Source organism: Monodelphis domestica, chromosome 1 (genome assembly GCF_027887165.1).
Source record: "Monodelphis domestica isolate mMonDom1 chromosome 1, mMonDom1.pri, whole genome shotgun sequence".
NCBI classification, from domain to species: Eukaryota; Metazoa; Chordata; class Mammalia; order Didelphimorphia; family Didelphidae; genus Monodelphis; species Monodelphis domestica.
The window spans coordinates 278,925,636-278,939,724 of record NC_077227.1 but is presented as its reverse complement, the minus strand read 5'-3'; the positions used below and the strand labels follow the sequence as shown (position 1 = coordinate 278,939,724).

Sequence of the window (14,089 nt, the reverse complement as noted above, 5' to 3'; positions counted from 1 at the left end):
TACAAGAAGTATAATAACACTGAGCATTACCTTGGTCCCACATCCCTTCAGAGTCCTCTGAAGCACCAGGAGCTGCTTTTTATAATCTCTAAGATTAGAAAATGACTCTTTTTTTTTTTTTAAACCCTCACCTTCCATCTTGAAATCAATACTGTGAATTGGTTCCAAGGCAGAAGAGCAGTAAGGGCTAGGCAATGGGGGTTAAGTGACTTGCCCAGGGTCACACAGCTGGGAAGTGTCTGAGGTCAGATTTGAACCTAGGACCTCCATTCTCTAGACCTGGCTCTCAATCCACTGAGCTACTCAGCTGCCCCCCAAAATGATTCTTTTTAATGAGAACTCCTTGCTACTCTGAGAAGACTACTTGCTACTGAGAAGACAGAAGAGTTCCTGAATATGACCTCTCTCTACCTTCAATATGCAACACAGAGAATACCTGAAAACCACTCAGATTATGACAGTTTGCTGTGAGATCTGAGACAAGAGTCAAGGTTTCCAATGTGGTTTTAAGATAGTTTGTGTCATAGTTGACTAGAAGGAACAGGAAGTGAGGCTGAGACATAGCAAATGGCAGGAAGTTCTGTGGCCAGTACGTCTCAATCAATTGCACCATCACCAGAAGCTGAGGCCAGAAGCACTTCTATACTTTGTCACATAATTTCAAATAAGAAAATTTAGAGTTCATAGAATCTCTGCTATTTGAATAATTTCTTTCCCCTATGTTGACTGAAAAAAGCCTGTGATCCACAGAGAATAGTGACAAAGCATTTTAAAAAGAATCTCCCTTCTAGTTGCTGGCAACTCACACATACCATATGTGAGTTTATAATCTATTCATGTTGTGCATTTTACCAAGGAAGAAAATGTATCTTTAAAAGGAGTCTGAAAAATCTCACCAACTTTTGTTATAAAAGGTATCACAAGAAATCAAAAGCAGCTCACTTAAACCCTGACAACAGAGATTTGACAAGAATAGCAAATATATAAAAGAACACATTTAAGACATCTCTGAAAGTCTTTCCAGTCAAAACAGATAAAAAGCCCACATGCACACACTACTGCAGAGAAGAATTCTGATATTTGATTATAAAATAAATGAGGATAGGAACCACATCTCAATTCTATATGTAGCTCTTCCAGGTCCTATCAGAGTGCTTGAACAAAGTAGATGATTAATAAATGACAAATGAAAAAAAAATGACTGGTGAATGAGCAACATGGTTGCTGCATATCCCAAATTAATCTGGCCAGAGAAGACTTTAAAGTTTTAAATACTTCAATGAGGCCACAGATGTTCTGGGAGTTTAGGAACATAAAATGCACCTGAGATAAAAAAGAATCAGGGAAATCATGAAGCACAATAGAATTATTACTATTTTCTATTCAAAAATTGCTATATAGAATAGGTATATTTTATAAATACTAATGTAATATTTAAGAAGGAAAATAATGTTCTGTTTTTCACAAGTCGGTATTCACATAATGGACTATGCAACTGGTGAAAATAGTGGTAGAATGAGTGGAAAACTCACTAGACAGGACACCTGGCTTGCTCAAGAGGCAATTTTTCTTTTGCCTTCAAGCAAAGGCTGTATGACCACTTGTCAGATATAACAGAGATGGGATTCTTATTCAACTACAGGTTAGGATGGGGGGCCTCTAGGTTTCCTTCCAACTAGGATTTTGTGATCCCATTCTGAAATCTGCTGATTCATCTCTATGGGCCTGAATTCCCTTATAAGATGAGGGAGATTCAATAGATAGTCTAGATTTCCTTCTAATCTCTAAAATTCTATCAGTTTTATGTATTATATTATAAGGGACATCATTTGTCAATGATATTCACCCAGAGGGATCGATCGTTTGCATTTTTATGCTATTGCTTTACTTTGGCCCAGCTCTGCTTGCACAGAAGCGCTCACAAATATGTATAAATACCATTCAAAGTCACATTATTGAGCTCATTTGACTTCAATACTCCATACCAAATCATGAAATCATTTGTTCCAGACCACTCAACTGAAACATAAGCTTCCCTTCATAAGCTTTTGTGTCAGGGCTGGTCTTACAGGTAAAATAGGTATGATTTGAAAGGGCCAGAGAGTTTCTGTTGGCCAATTCTGTTCCTCTTTCTTCTTTACTTGATAGCAAATACCTTAAGACTTATTAAAATGCACATAACCCTCAGAAATGTCAAGATCTTAAGCTGTCTTAAGTTCTAAGGCAGTTCTGCCTTAGAGGGTTATAACAAATTCCTTGGCATAAGAATGTTTCTTTTCTTTATTTGTCAACTCCCAGAGCCTTGGGAATCAGTAGGATCTTAATAAATGCTTGTGGAGTTAATTTTTTTATCTTAATGTATACAAATTTCAGCTCTTTCCCCTTGAGCAGAATTGGATTAAGGTGAGCATAGTTTGGCAAAGAGAATGAAGGCACTGGTGCTTCCATTAGACAAAACTTGGGTTTTCCTCAATAAAGGAGAAGTCAACATGACCCCCAATGAGCCACAATTATCCTTCACCATCCCCCAACTCAAATATCTGGCTTATATAAAACCTGAGTAAAGACTATAATTAGAATTTTCAGTAGATACTCATCCCTTCAGCATTTTCTTATATGTGTGTAGGTATTTATTTATGTATGCATGTATTTCTTAACATTTTTTCTTTTCCAAGATATTTTTAGGATATGGCTTATATTAAAGGAGTAGTCCATGTTCAGTTAAGTATGGCACATTGACTTATTACTATGCTCTGCCATTTAATGAGTATATTAGTACTTGTGGAAGCTAGGGTTGAGAGTACATAACAGAAGATATGTTTATTAGCCAATTTTGAGAAATTTAACAGGAAGACAAATTATCTCTGCAAAGGAGAAATTTATAGGAAAAATAAAAAAGTAAAATGCCCAAGCACTTCAGAATCTCAGAGATTGTAAGAGATATCAGAGATCTTCCACTTAAACCCTTATTTACACATGAAAACCCTCAACAAAATCACAGCCAAGTGTCCATTAAGTCTCAGCTTAAAGATATCTTATGAATGGAATTCTACTACTATTCAAGAGGGCCATTCCATTTTTAGACACCTCTAATTGCTAAGAAATTTTTCTTTAGGGGGCAGCTGGGTGGCTCAGTGGATTGAAAGCCAGGCCTAGAGATGGGAGGTCCTGGGTTCAAATCTAGCCTCAGACATTTCCCATCTGTGTGACACTTGACCCCCATTGCCTAGCCCTTACCACTCTTCTGCCTTGGAGCCAATACACAGAATTGACTCCAAGATGGAAGGTAAGGGTTTAAAAAAAAAAGGAAAGAAAATTTTCTTTATTTACAGCCCCAAATCTGCCTCTTTACAGGTTCCACCTGAAAGTCCTTCCTTCAAATACCTGAATGAAGATATCTGTGTGCAAAATAGAGGAAAGGAGTCTGCTTTGCTTCTAGTCCTCCTTTACTTTTGAAAATGATTTCTTTGGGACACTCCCTCTTCTATATCTCCTTCAACTTGAAGTGGATGAGGCTGCCCTCTTTTTCAGGGTGAAAGTATTGATGCTTAATTTTCCTGGCCCCTCTTCCCACAATTTCTATATATATCCTGGTCTTCTTGCTGCTGGAGTTATTTCTCTTATCTATCTTTAAAATTCTCTCTCCTATTTTCTCTGTTAATGTCCTCTTCTGATGCTTATTCATGAATGAAAGTTAAGACCAGTGTAGGAAGAGTCCTTAGGGACCAATATGTATATGAAAAGAATTCCCTCTGTAATATATTCAGTAAGTGGCCATCCAGCCTTTCTTTCAAGACTTTTGGTGAGGGAGAACCTACTGCCTCAAAAAAAACCTAGCCTATTCAATATGAGATCAACACATATCCTTAGATCCCTTTTTAAAAAAGCTATCACAAAGCTCCCACAAAAATTTTTCTCAAAACATCCCTGAATGGCCCTTTTGAATTTTAAAATCCCATTCAAGATATTCTTTTCCTTTCTGCTTTATTTTGAAAATAAAAATAAGTAAGAAATTTAAAGGGAAAAAAAAGAAATTTAAAGGAATTGCTGTTGAATTGAATTAGATGAAGTAATAATATTATACAACATACTCTGCCACTATAATATACAGAGAAATAATATACATTGTTTATTGTATCAACTTTTCATTGATTTTTTAAAGTTTCACTTTATGCAATGTACAGTCATATTATTTATAGTTGATTTAATAAGATCATTTTAGTCATTTCTTTAAAAGGTCTTTTGATAAATGTAGTTTTATTGATATCTTTTATTTTTATGTTTCCTATTGTAGTCCATACCCCTCCCAGAGTCATAATTAATAACAAAGAAGAAAAAAGAAATAAAAAAAACCAATTTGATAAAATTAGCCAACAATTGAATGCTAGTATAAAAGGTCTTTTGAGGAGGCAGCTAGCTAGGTGGTTCAGTGGACAGAGAGCAAAGTCTGGAGTCAGGAGGTCCTGGGTTCAAATCGGACACTTCCTAGCTGTGTGACCCTGGGCAAGTCACTTAATTCCTATTGCCCAGTCCTTACCCTTCTTTTGCCTTAGAACCAATACATAGTAGTATTGATTCTTAGGTGGAAGGTAAGGATTTTTTAAAAAAGGTCCTTTGTCAATAGGTTTACCTTTAATGTATGGGAGAAATAAGATTCAGAGTGCATAATTTCCATTTAGAGCATCTTTCCCCCCAAAAAAGAGCTGTGACTAGGTTTTTTTTGAGTAGGACCATTTCAATTATGGAGGTTACTGATTATAAGAACTGTTAAATTCACAAATTAAGCTTGAGGACAAAATGTGGGAGATCAAAATCAATGGAAAAAAAGATGTAAGAAAAACTCAGTCAAAATTTTAAAAGGCTATGTTTATAAATTTGTGATTTAAATGACATATGGATTTGATGAGGCAAGATTCAAATTTCCAAATGAGATTCTGAACCAGTAATAATGCTCTAATTTGTTACGTAGCCATTGATGAGGTAGGTTTTAAAAAAAAAGCAGTACTGATGACTCAAGTCTCACAGACACAGAAACAAGCTAAATAATAATAAAAAATTTGGTCATACTTTGGAATACATATCTACTTCCCCTAGTTTTTTTTCAGTTTGTAGAAACTTCTAAAAATACAAAATGCTCTGTTCTTTGAATATAACTCCAGTATTACATAAGGCTTTATTATAACTAATTCTGTTTTGCATTAAAAACTGAGCTTTATCTGATTTGGACATTGTGTGCTGGGATCTTTGTCACTTTTTCATTAGCATTGATAGAAGAAGTTGCTGACAGAAAGCTAATCATTCCTGAAGGGTTTGTCTACTCATGAGTGACAAGTAATAGTTTGTTAGTACAGATGAAGGGGAAATGAATCTGAACTTGCTGTATTTCCTCTCACAAGGAAAAAATAAATGACTTTTCTATTCCCCCCCCCCCCCCTCAAATGTACCTATGACTTTATTGGCACTGAAAAGACTATCAGTCTCTTCATAGTGTTTTAAGAGTCTCCCAGAGTGGCTGTTCCAAAACAATGTGGCAAAATAGGTTAGAAAAGCATACTTTAAGATTGTTGATGTTTCATAATTCCTTTCTAACTTGAGGTTATATTCATACTTCTTAAAAATGCCTCAGTGTCAGAGGATATGTTGAACATGTATAATCTATTTCTGAATATTCACTCTACCTTTAAAAATAGATGAGAACTTTCATTTCATCCAAACTGACTCCAGTTGTCATACAGTGAAGGTCTGACTGATTCATTTCTCTAGTGGGCTCTTTTAATTATAATTTTCCTCAAGGAGAAAAAATAGGATAGTAAATTTGTACCCTGATCCCTTGCTTATATAAGACTGTAGAAGAAAGCTAGAAATGTAGAACAAATGCAAAATGTCCTAAATGGAGATATTGAATAGAGAGGAACTTCCAAGTTTATGATGGAATCTAATATTTAGTATGTTTTACCAGCCTTAGTTTTCCAACTAAAATGAATGCCATTTGTTACACCATCTTCAATAATTTTGTATTTTGTGGTATTGGAAAGAAAAGAAGTTAGTCTTTTAGCTATATGATTACAACTCTGAGCTTGGTTCAATCCACATAGATGGTGGCTACAATTAAATGTTTAAAATTTCTATGCTTTATTTCCAAAATCCTAAAAAACTAAAGGAACCAACCTTGCCACTAACTTTCAACAGTATGAATTTTATATACCCTACTTAGAATAAGAAGTAATAAGTATGAAAAGCATAGAAGAGAATGAAATAAAGCTGAGAAGAGGAAAGATTCAAGCAGGACAGTTTTCTTATTATCATGTTTTGCTTTGGTAGATAAAGACTTTGGATTGTTTTTTAAAAATTTAAGCTTACATAAAAATATAATGAAATACTAGCTCAAGTGCTTTCAAAGTTGTAATTTACATTAAGAAATTTAAATTATTCCTTATTTTTTCAGTGATCACATATAGACATTTGATAAATTTTTTGGCTATACTTTTCCATTTCCCTACATGAATTTAACTCCTGCCCCAATTTTACAAAGCCAAATAAAACAAGCATTTCTCCATACAAAGAAAAGATTGCACATAAACAAAATCATAAATTTCTTATATGTTTAGCTTTCTTTTCTTCATATCTACACAATAAATCATATTCACAAATGTCCAAGCCACCATACATGTGTAGACTGAACAAAGCTCAGAGATGTTTATGTTTGTCATTTCTATTAAAAAGATTTTAATTAAAATACTACAAAGAAGAAAAAGGTAAATCAATGATGTTTGGTTATCCCTATAGAAAATGTGTTACTGGGTTTTGGCTTCCAAAGGATGGGCTTCCATAGCATGAAAAACATTTTTATAGTCATCAGTTGTTTCCCATTAATCAAGCAGGAATATCAGCATGTTGTCTCATAAATATCTCTGTTTACCACTCAGCCTTGAGTTTTCTTTAGTTGATATTGGAATTAGTAGAAAATAAAGACAGTTTTTTTAAAGGAAGTAATGAACTGTTGTCATGAGAATGAAGATAGAGTTGTGTGGTAAAAAGCAGAATATCAAGCAAGGAAACCCATTATTTTTATGAAAACTATAGCTCTTAATATTTAAGCTTGAACATTGAGAAACATTGCAGTCAGGGTACCTTTGTACTATATCTGTGCTATATCTGATTGTACCTCGGTAGTTGATGATTTCTGTCCCGAGCACCGGTGTCATCTCTAGAACTGTGATGAAAGCTTTATCCATAGATGTCAGTGGGAATGGAGACATGCGATGTCTTCTTGCCACTTTGGTGATATCAACAGCACTGTGACCTAGACAAGAAGAGATTTCAGCTGAGACTGTGATCACTAGAACAGCAATGGGAAGATAGAAATGATTTGTGCACATAAATAACTTCCATTCTGAGATATTTCAAAATAAAGAAAACAAAACAAAGAAATGACCTTTCCACCTCAATAATTCTATTTGGGAAAAAAAACAGAACAAATCATCATTGTTACATTACCTGCTAAAATCAGGTAGGATATGTGTTTGGGATTTTAATGAACTAATTTGGGAATTGTTCTAAAGAGCTACAAAGGAGTTATCCACCCTGGAATAAGGTTGGTCCCCAGAAGGAAAGGGTCTTATATTCTTGAACCTAAATATTGCTGGCTCAGATCCTTTCTTTTTGTCTGCTGAGAGACTCCTCCTAGGGGTACTTGGAACAGAAAGAAAAGGTATTATGACGGAATATGGTACACAACTTTTGGGGGCCATCTAAGATAGGCCTGCAGTCAAATTATTGTTTTATCTAACGATCACCCCCAATGCAGCTAGGTGGCTCAGTGGAAAGAAAGCCAGGCCTTGGGACAGAAGGTCCTGTGTTCAAGTTTGACTTCAGACACTTCCTACTTGTGTGATCCCTGGCAATTCACTCAATCCCCATTGCCTAGTCATCTTTTCTGCCTTGGAACCAATACTTAGTACTAATTCTAAGACAAAAGGTAAGGGTTTTAAAAACAACCAAACTCCAAAAAACCCAATTATATCCCTCTCCAGTTTGTTTCTTAATACAGCAGAGTCAGATGAGGTTTAATCAATCAATCAATTAACCAGTAAGAATTTATTAAGCGCTTATTATGTGCCAGGTGTTTGCTAAGCAGTGGAGAAACAAAGAAACAAAAATTAGTCCACTGACCTCAAAGAGCTTATATACTAATTAGGAAGGTAATATGTAAATAAATTGATGCAGACAAGACAAATAAAATAGAAAGAAGGTGATCTTACATGGGAAGGCTCAAGAGGTTGGGAAAGGGGAGCCAGGAATTCCATATGTAGAAGACTAGAGTTGAATCTTGAAGAAAGTGAGGCATGTCAAGAAGAAGAGGTAAGGAGGGTGAGCATTTCTGGCACTGGATTGTTTCAGTTAGCCAAAGACACAAAGACAGGAAATGTATGTTGTGTACTACAGACAGCAAGTTTTGTTGGACCATGATGTGTATAGTAGGGAGTAAAGTATGAGAAGTCAGGAAAATTAGGAATAGATCAAGTCATGAAGGACTTGGAACACCATAAGGAGGAATGTCTAAAGGGTCCTAGAATTAATAGAAAATCACTAAAGTTTATTGAGTAGACCTATGCTTTAGGAAAATCACTTTGGCAGGTCTGTGGAGGAGTGGATAGATTTGAGGCAGAGGGACCAATTAGAAAGAATCGTTCTGGTAGGAGGTTATGGGTACTTGAAATTTAGTGATAGGAATGGAGAGAAAGGGCTGTATATGTTGTGAAGGTAAAAACAAGAAGATTCAGCAATCGATGAAGGTGAACTTGAAAGTAATAGAGATGTTTAGAAGAGGGGAGGGTTTGAGAAGAAAGATAATTATTCTGTTGTAGATGTTTTTTGAATTAGAGATGCCTACAGGAAATCTAGTTTTAAATGTCAAATATAACTGAAGATATGAGATTGGAGCTCAAAAGAGAGACCAGAGAGATCTTTGAATGGTTTGCATAGAGATGACAATTGAACCGATGATACCACCAATGAAGATAGTACTGAGATTGGAAGGAGAAGGTCTAGAACAAAGTCTTAGGGGAAAGCCATGGTTATGGAGTAGGACAAAGATGAGGATCCATCAGCAGAGATTGAGCAGCTAAGACAAATAGGGGGAGAATGAAGAAAGGAAGGCCTGAGTATGTCAGTATCAAATAGCAATGTCATAATATGTTAGGCACTAAGAGTGACTAATTGGTATAGTGACTATATCAATCCTGCCTTTTTTTCTTAGTTAGTTGGTAATAGGTAATATTTTTTTTCTTTCTTTTTTTACTCAGTGAGGATAGATCTGATTCATAGATCATATTTTACCCACATATAATCAAGAATAACTTTTTTACTTTCCTCAACTGAATCAGGACATTTTTAGAAAAGATTTTAGGAAATCACTGTGCTATCACCTAAGAATCCTTGTCATTATCTATTAATGTTTGGTTCACTGGATAGAATGATACAGAGATTAGTAAAAGACAGCCATCACCAACTAAAATCTAATTCAGTGGGTTGAGAGATACAGAGATTAGACAAAAAAAGCAGTTCTTAGCCTTGATAGGCTGTCCTCTAATTTGCACATCGACAAACTAAAAAAAATACCTACAAAGATATTAGCATTGATAATAAAATACATGCCACCTGAATTCTTTCAGCAATAGAAATACAAATATAAAATTTAAAAACACAATTTGGTTTTCTAATCTTATGAAATTAGAAAGAAAAAATAAAACTGCTTTATACGTTTTACTTTTTTTTTATCCTCATAACAATCCTAGGAATTGGCTAATGAGTTGATGAACATTAAGTTGTCGTTTTAATAATTTTCAGTTGCGTCTAGCTCTTTGTAACCCCTTTTGGAGTTTTCTTCCTTTTCCAGCTCAGACACATGAGCCGTGTAGCCCTGGGCAAAGTCACTTAACCCTGTTTGCCTTGGTTTCCTTATCTGTAAAATGAGCTGAAGAAGGAAAAAGCAAACCATTCCAATATGTTTGCCAAAAAAATCCCAAATGGGATCACAAAGGGTCCGATACAACTAGAAATGACTAAACAATAAGAGTAAAGGAAGAAAAGTTGGGATAAGTGAAGGGGTTGTAAAATGGGGAGGGAAGGAGGAATTCAAACAAAAAGATCAGCCAAAAAAAAAATGCCCTAAAAGAAACTAGAGGGACAAATAGCAACTCTCTTTTGTTCTACTCTGTGAACTGACTGTATTTTGGTTTGGTAACAAGTCTGGATTGGCTAGGCCCGGAGCAACAACATAAAAGAGTGGAATTTTATGAATTAAGTGGTTCTTTTATTCATTAAAAGACTGAGGCTATCCTGATTCTAGACATATGTTTGGATATGGATAAAGAATAGCTCAGTGAAGTTCTAAAAGGTCTTTATAAAGTGCTTGGATATCCTTGGACCAGAAAATGTGCAAACCCATATTACTATTTTTCAAGCCATATTCTAGTTTGCTGTTGGAATCATGACTCTCAAGCCTACTCAGTGAGTTGATTCTTGAATTGACATTGTTTCTCAAAGATAGGTCAGTCCTGAATCAGTCAGTCAGGCTAATAGACAGGCAGTATATATTCAATACTTAAAAGGTGCCAGGCTTTAGGCTAAGTGGTAGGAAAATAAAGGCAAAATGAATACCTCCCTCAACACACATACATTCTAATGCAGAAGATAACATAAAAATAATGCATATAATAATCAAACATATATTGAGAGTAAATAGAAATGATTTATGAGGGAAAAGTACTAGCAACTAGAGGTGCTTGAAAGGTCTTTTTGCTGAAGGTGGGATTTGAATTGAGTCTTGAAGAAACCAAGGTAATCAAGAAGAAAAGTGGGGCAGAGAATTTTAGGAATGAGGCCCTCAGCTGAGAGGGTGGGAGAATAGTTATTTGACTTCACCATGTCCACAACCTGTATTATTTTGGTGGAAATTCATGGATCTGGGCCTCTTGTAGAGTCTATAGTCTCTTAGATGCAACAGTTACAGGGAATTTGGACTAGTCATAATCGGTACTGAGAAATCTAGAGTTTATCTAGGTTAGCTGTAGAATTCTCCAGGAATTTTGGGTCACTGCAGGAGGTTAGTGGGTCCATTTGATCCTCAGGATACAATTAGTCTCTCTGGTAAGGTAACTGCCTCCCTGATTTTTTCTCTTTGCTGGATGCTGGTCAGCTGCTTTTCTTGTGGACAGTAGTATTCTACCTACAGCTGTCAATTTTGGTTTCCAATTCCAATTATGCTGGTTACAAATAATAGAAATATCATCAAACTCTACCTTTAGTAAAATAAAACTATTGATGCTGATGTTAAAAGATTGAACATTTAGCAATGATAGCTTTTCACTTCAAAGAGAAAAGAAGACCTATGTATGATATTTTTAAAACTATATAACTTTCATCATGGCAGTCCAGATGTTGACAAATAATAGTCAGTTAATTGGCTTAAAATTGCAATCACAAAATAAGTAAATGATCCAAATGTCAAAATAGATTTTATTTTAAGTGAACAAGTGAAATTGGGAGCCACTAGTCAAAAATTAAAAACAGGAACACCTTTTCAAACTTCAGAGATGTATATAATAAGTCCATCCAGTTCAGACTAACACATAAAGTGAAAGCTAAACAGGTTCAGTAAATTAAAATGTTACTTATATGGCCAGAATTTGATCCCAAGGGCCACTTTTTCCATATAGCAAAAAAAAAAAAGTTCATTAGCCTGAGACTATACCACTTAAATGCCTAGCACTAGTTTATGAGAACTGAGAGAGCCTAGTAGATTACAATAAGCACATTCAGATACATGTAAGATTTCTCTATAATTAGATACGATTCTGTGAGTAAAGTCTCATTACATAAGCAGTCCACTTATAGCAGTGGCTTAGTTAACAATTTCCCCCCTCTCTTTATAAACTTGCAACTCCCATCAGCAGATGGGCCCATAAGTAGGGTGCAGTTTCTGAGAGATACAGGATATTTCTGCCTTAAATTACTATCCCAAACCCTAAATCTGGGCAGAGCAGTTGACACAATGTAATAGAAAAAGGGACAGGTTATCTACAATTTGGTTCCTGTCAACTCTGCTCTAAGTGCAGTCCAGACTTCATGCCAAACACTGAATAAGCATGTAGAAAAAATAACAGGGACTGCCAACTTTTTCTTTAAGTGAATGAACAGGTGATTCCACTCCTCTAGGCTTTGCTGGGTTCTTTTGCATCATGTATAAATATATTGGAGATCTCTCTTCCTGTGCTGAGGAAGAGATCAACTAAACAAAGAACCTATTAATCTGAATGGGGAGTACAGGCTACTTTGGTACCAGAAGAACTGAAAATCATGATGAAGATAAACACTTTAAAGAAAATATTCAAGTTGGCTGAGTTAGTCAACACTATTGCATTTCTATTTTCAAACAGAACAATATGTGTAATTTGCTTGTGGCACATTTATTATTGCTATTTTAAAGATGGCTCACCTGAAGCTTGGCAGAAATTGACATTGACACAAAAAGTTACGATTTAGAAACCTCATGTAGGGGGTTAATTAATACTGTTAAAGTCTTTCTGATGTATCTAATTATAACTGAACTGTCCAGAGAAAAGAGTATGTGCAATTTTTTTTTTGCTGTGATAAAGAATATTTTCCTCTGTAGTAGGGGGGCATCATATAACCATGCTTGAATTTAGAACTCTGAAAGGGAGGCTTGAGAACGCTAACCCTATCTGAATTATGGTAGATCCCCTATAAAATCATTTTACATTAATTTTTTTCATGCCATAATGGTTAAGATCAGTATCAATGAGATTTTTAAATTTAAAAAACAATACCTAATATACATTAGGAACAAGAATGAGACCTAAATGGAAACTATACAGAAGTTCAATGTCCACTATGCCCTGTACTCAGCTGCTTGACAATTAGTCAACAAGTTTTAATTAGTATCTTTATGCAGATGATTCTGAGAAATACCTGTCCAGTTTTAATCTCTTTCCCTGCACATTCTAAATGGAACATGTCTAAAATTGAACTCATTATCTTTCCCTTTTCCCTATACGGTCAAGGGTCCTCATTTATCTTTTTAAAGTCACCAGAACTTGTAACCTGGGTGTTATCCTTGTCTTCTCCCTCTCTCTCACCACAGTACCACAGTTACACAATCAGTTGTCAAGTCCTGTTTCTACTCTTAAAATATCACTCATAAGCCCTCTTCTCTTCTGACATGACTGCTATGGTACAGGTCATCACTTCATATCTGGATTACTGCAATAGCTTAGCTTGTGGGTCTGCCCACTTCAAGTCTCCCTGTTCCTGTCCAACCTAGGCCATCAAAAAGATATTCCTAAAGGAGAGATCTCTCCCTATTTCATTTATTATTAACTATAAAACCAGCTGGCTTTTAAAGCCCTTTATAACTTGCCTTCTTCCTACTTTTTGAAATTTATTACAATGTATGCCTGCCATATACCATGAGATTCAAATGTTTCTTACTCTCTGTCTCCTGAAGCTGTATGTGTCCTCCATGCCTGGTATGTTCTCCCTTCTTACCTTCTGGCTTCCTAGTCTTTTCTTCAAGTCTCAGCTAGTCTCATTTTCTCCAAGAAGTGTTCATCAATCTCCCTTAATCTTAATGACTTCCCTCTGAGACTACAATCAATTTACCTTGTACATGTCTTGTGTATATTTAGTTGTTTGCATGCTGCCCCTCCCTAGCCCCCATCCCTTTGGGCTTGGAACGCCTTAAAAGCAGGAATTATTTTTTTGCTTTACTTTGTCTCTCCAGCAGTTAATACCATAACTGGCACATAGTAGGAGCTTCATAAATTCTAGGTAATGGACTAGAAAGGGTGATTGCAAGATATTTTCAACTTCCCTTTCTACTGAACAAGGAGGAATAATAGTCTTTGCAGACGAGTGTCCTTTTCCATGTTTTGTGTCAATCAAAACAGACCTGTTTATATCTGTAGAAATACTTTAGATATGCCCTGCTTTATCTTGTCAGCCACATAAGCACACTGTTTCATCTTCATTGGAAAAATCCATTCAAATGTTTATTAAAAATAAATGA

At 35.5% G+C, this 14,089-nt stretch overlaps 1 protein-coding gene across 12 annotated transcripts in view; it reads right to left on the bottom strand.

Annotated features, from left to right (window-relative positions):
- The window catches only part of GPHN (gephyrin), an 852,406-nt gene that overhangs the window by 151,972 nt on the left and 686,345 nt on the right, over nt 1–14,089 (bottom strand). For all 12 annotated transcript variants that reach the window (XM_007473063.2, XM_056820908.1, XM_001369841.4 and 9 more), the window contains one exon: nt 7,166–7,303. In XM_007473063.2, the coding sequence (XP_007473125.1) occupies nt 7,166–7,303 (138 nt within the window). The remainder of the gene's footprint in view (nt 1–7,165; nt 7,304–14,089) is intronic.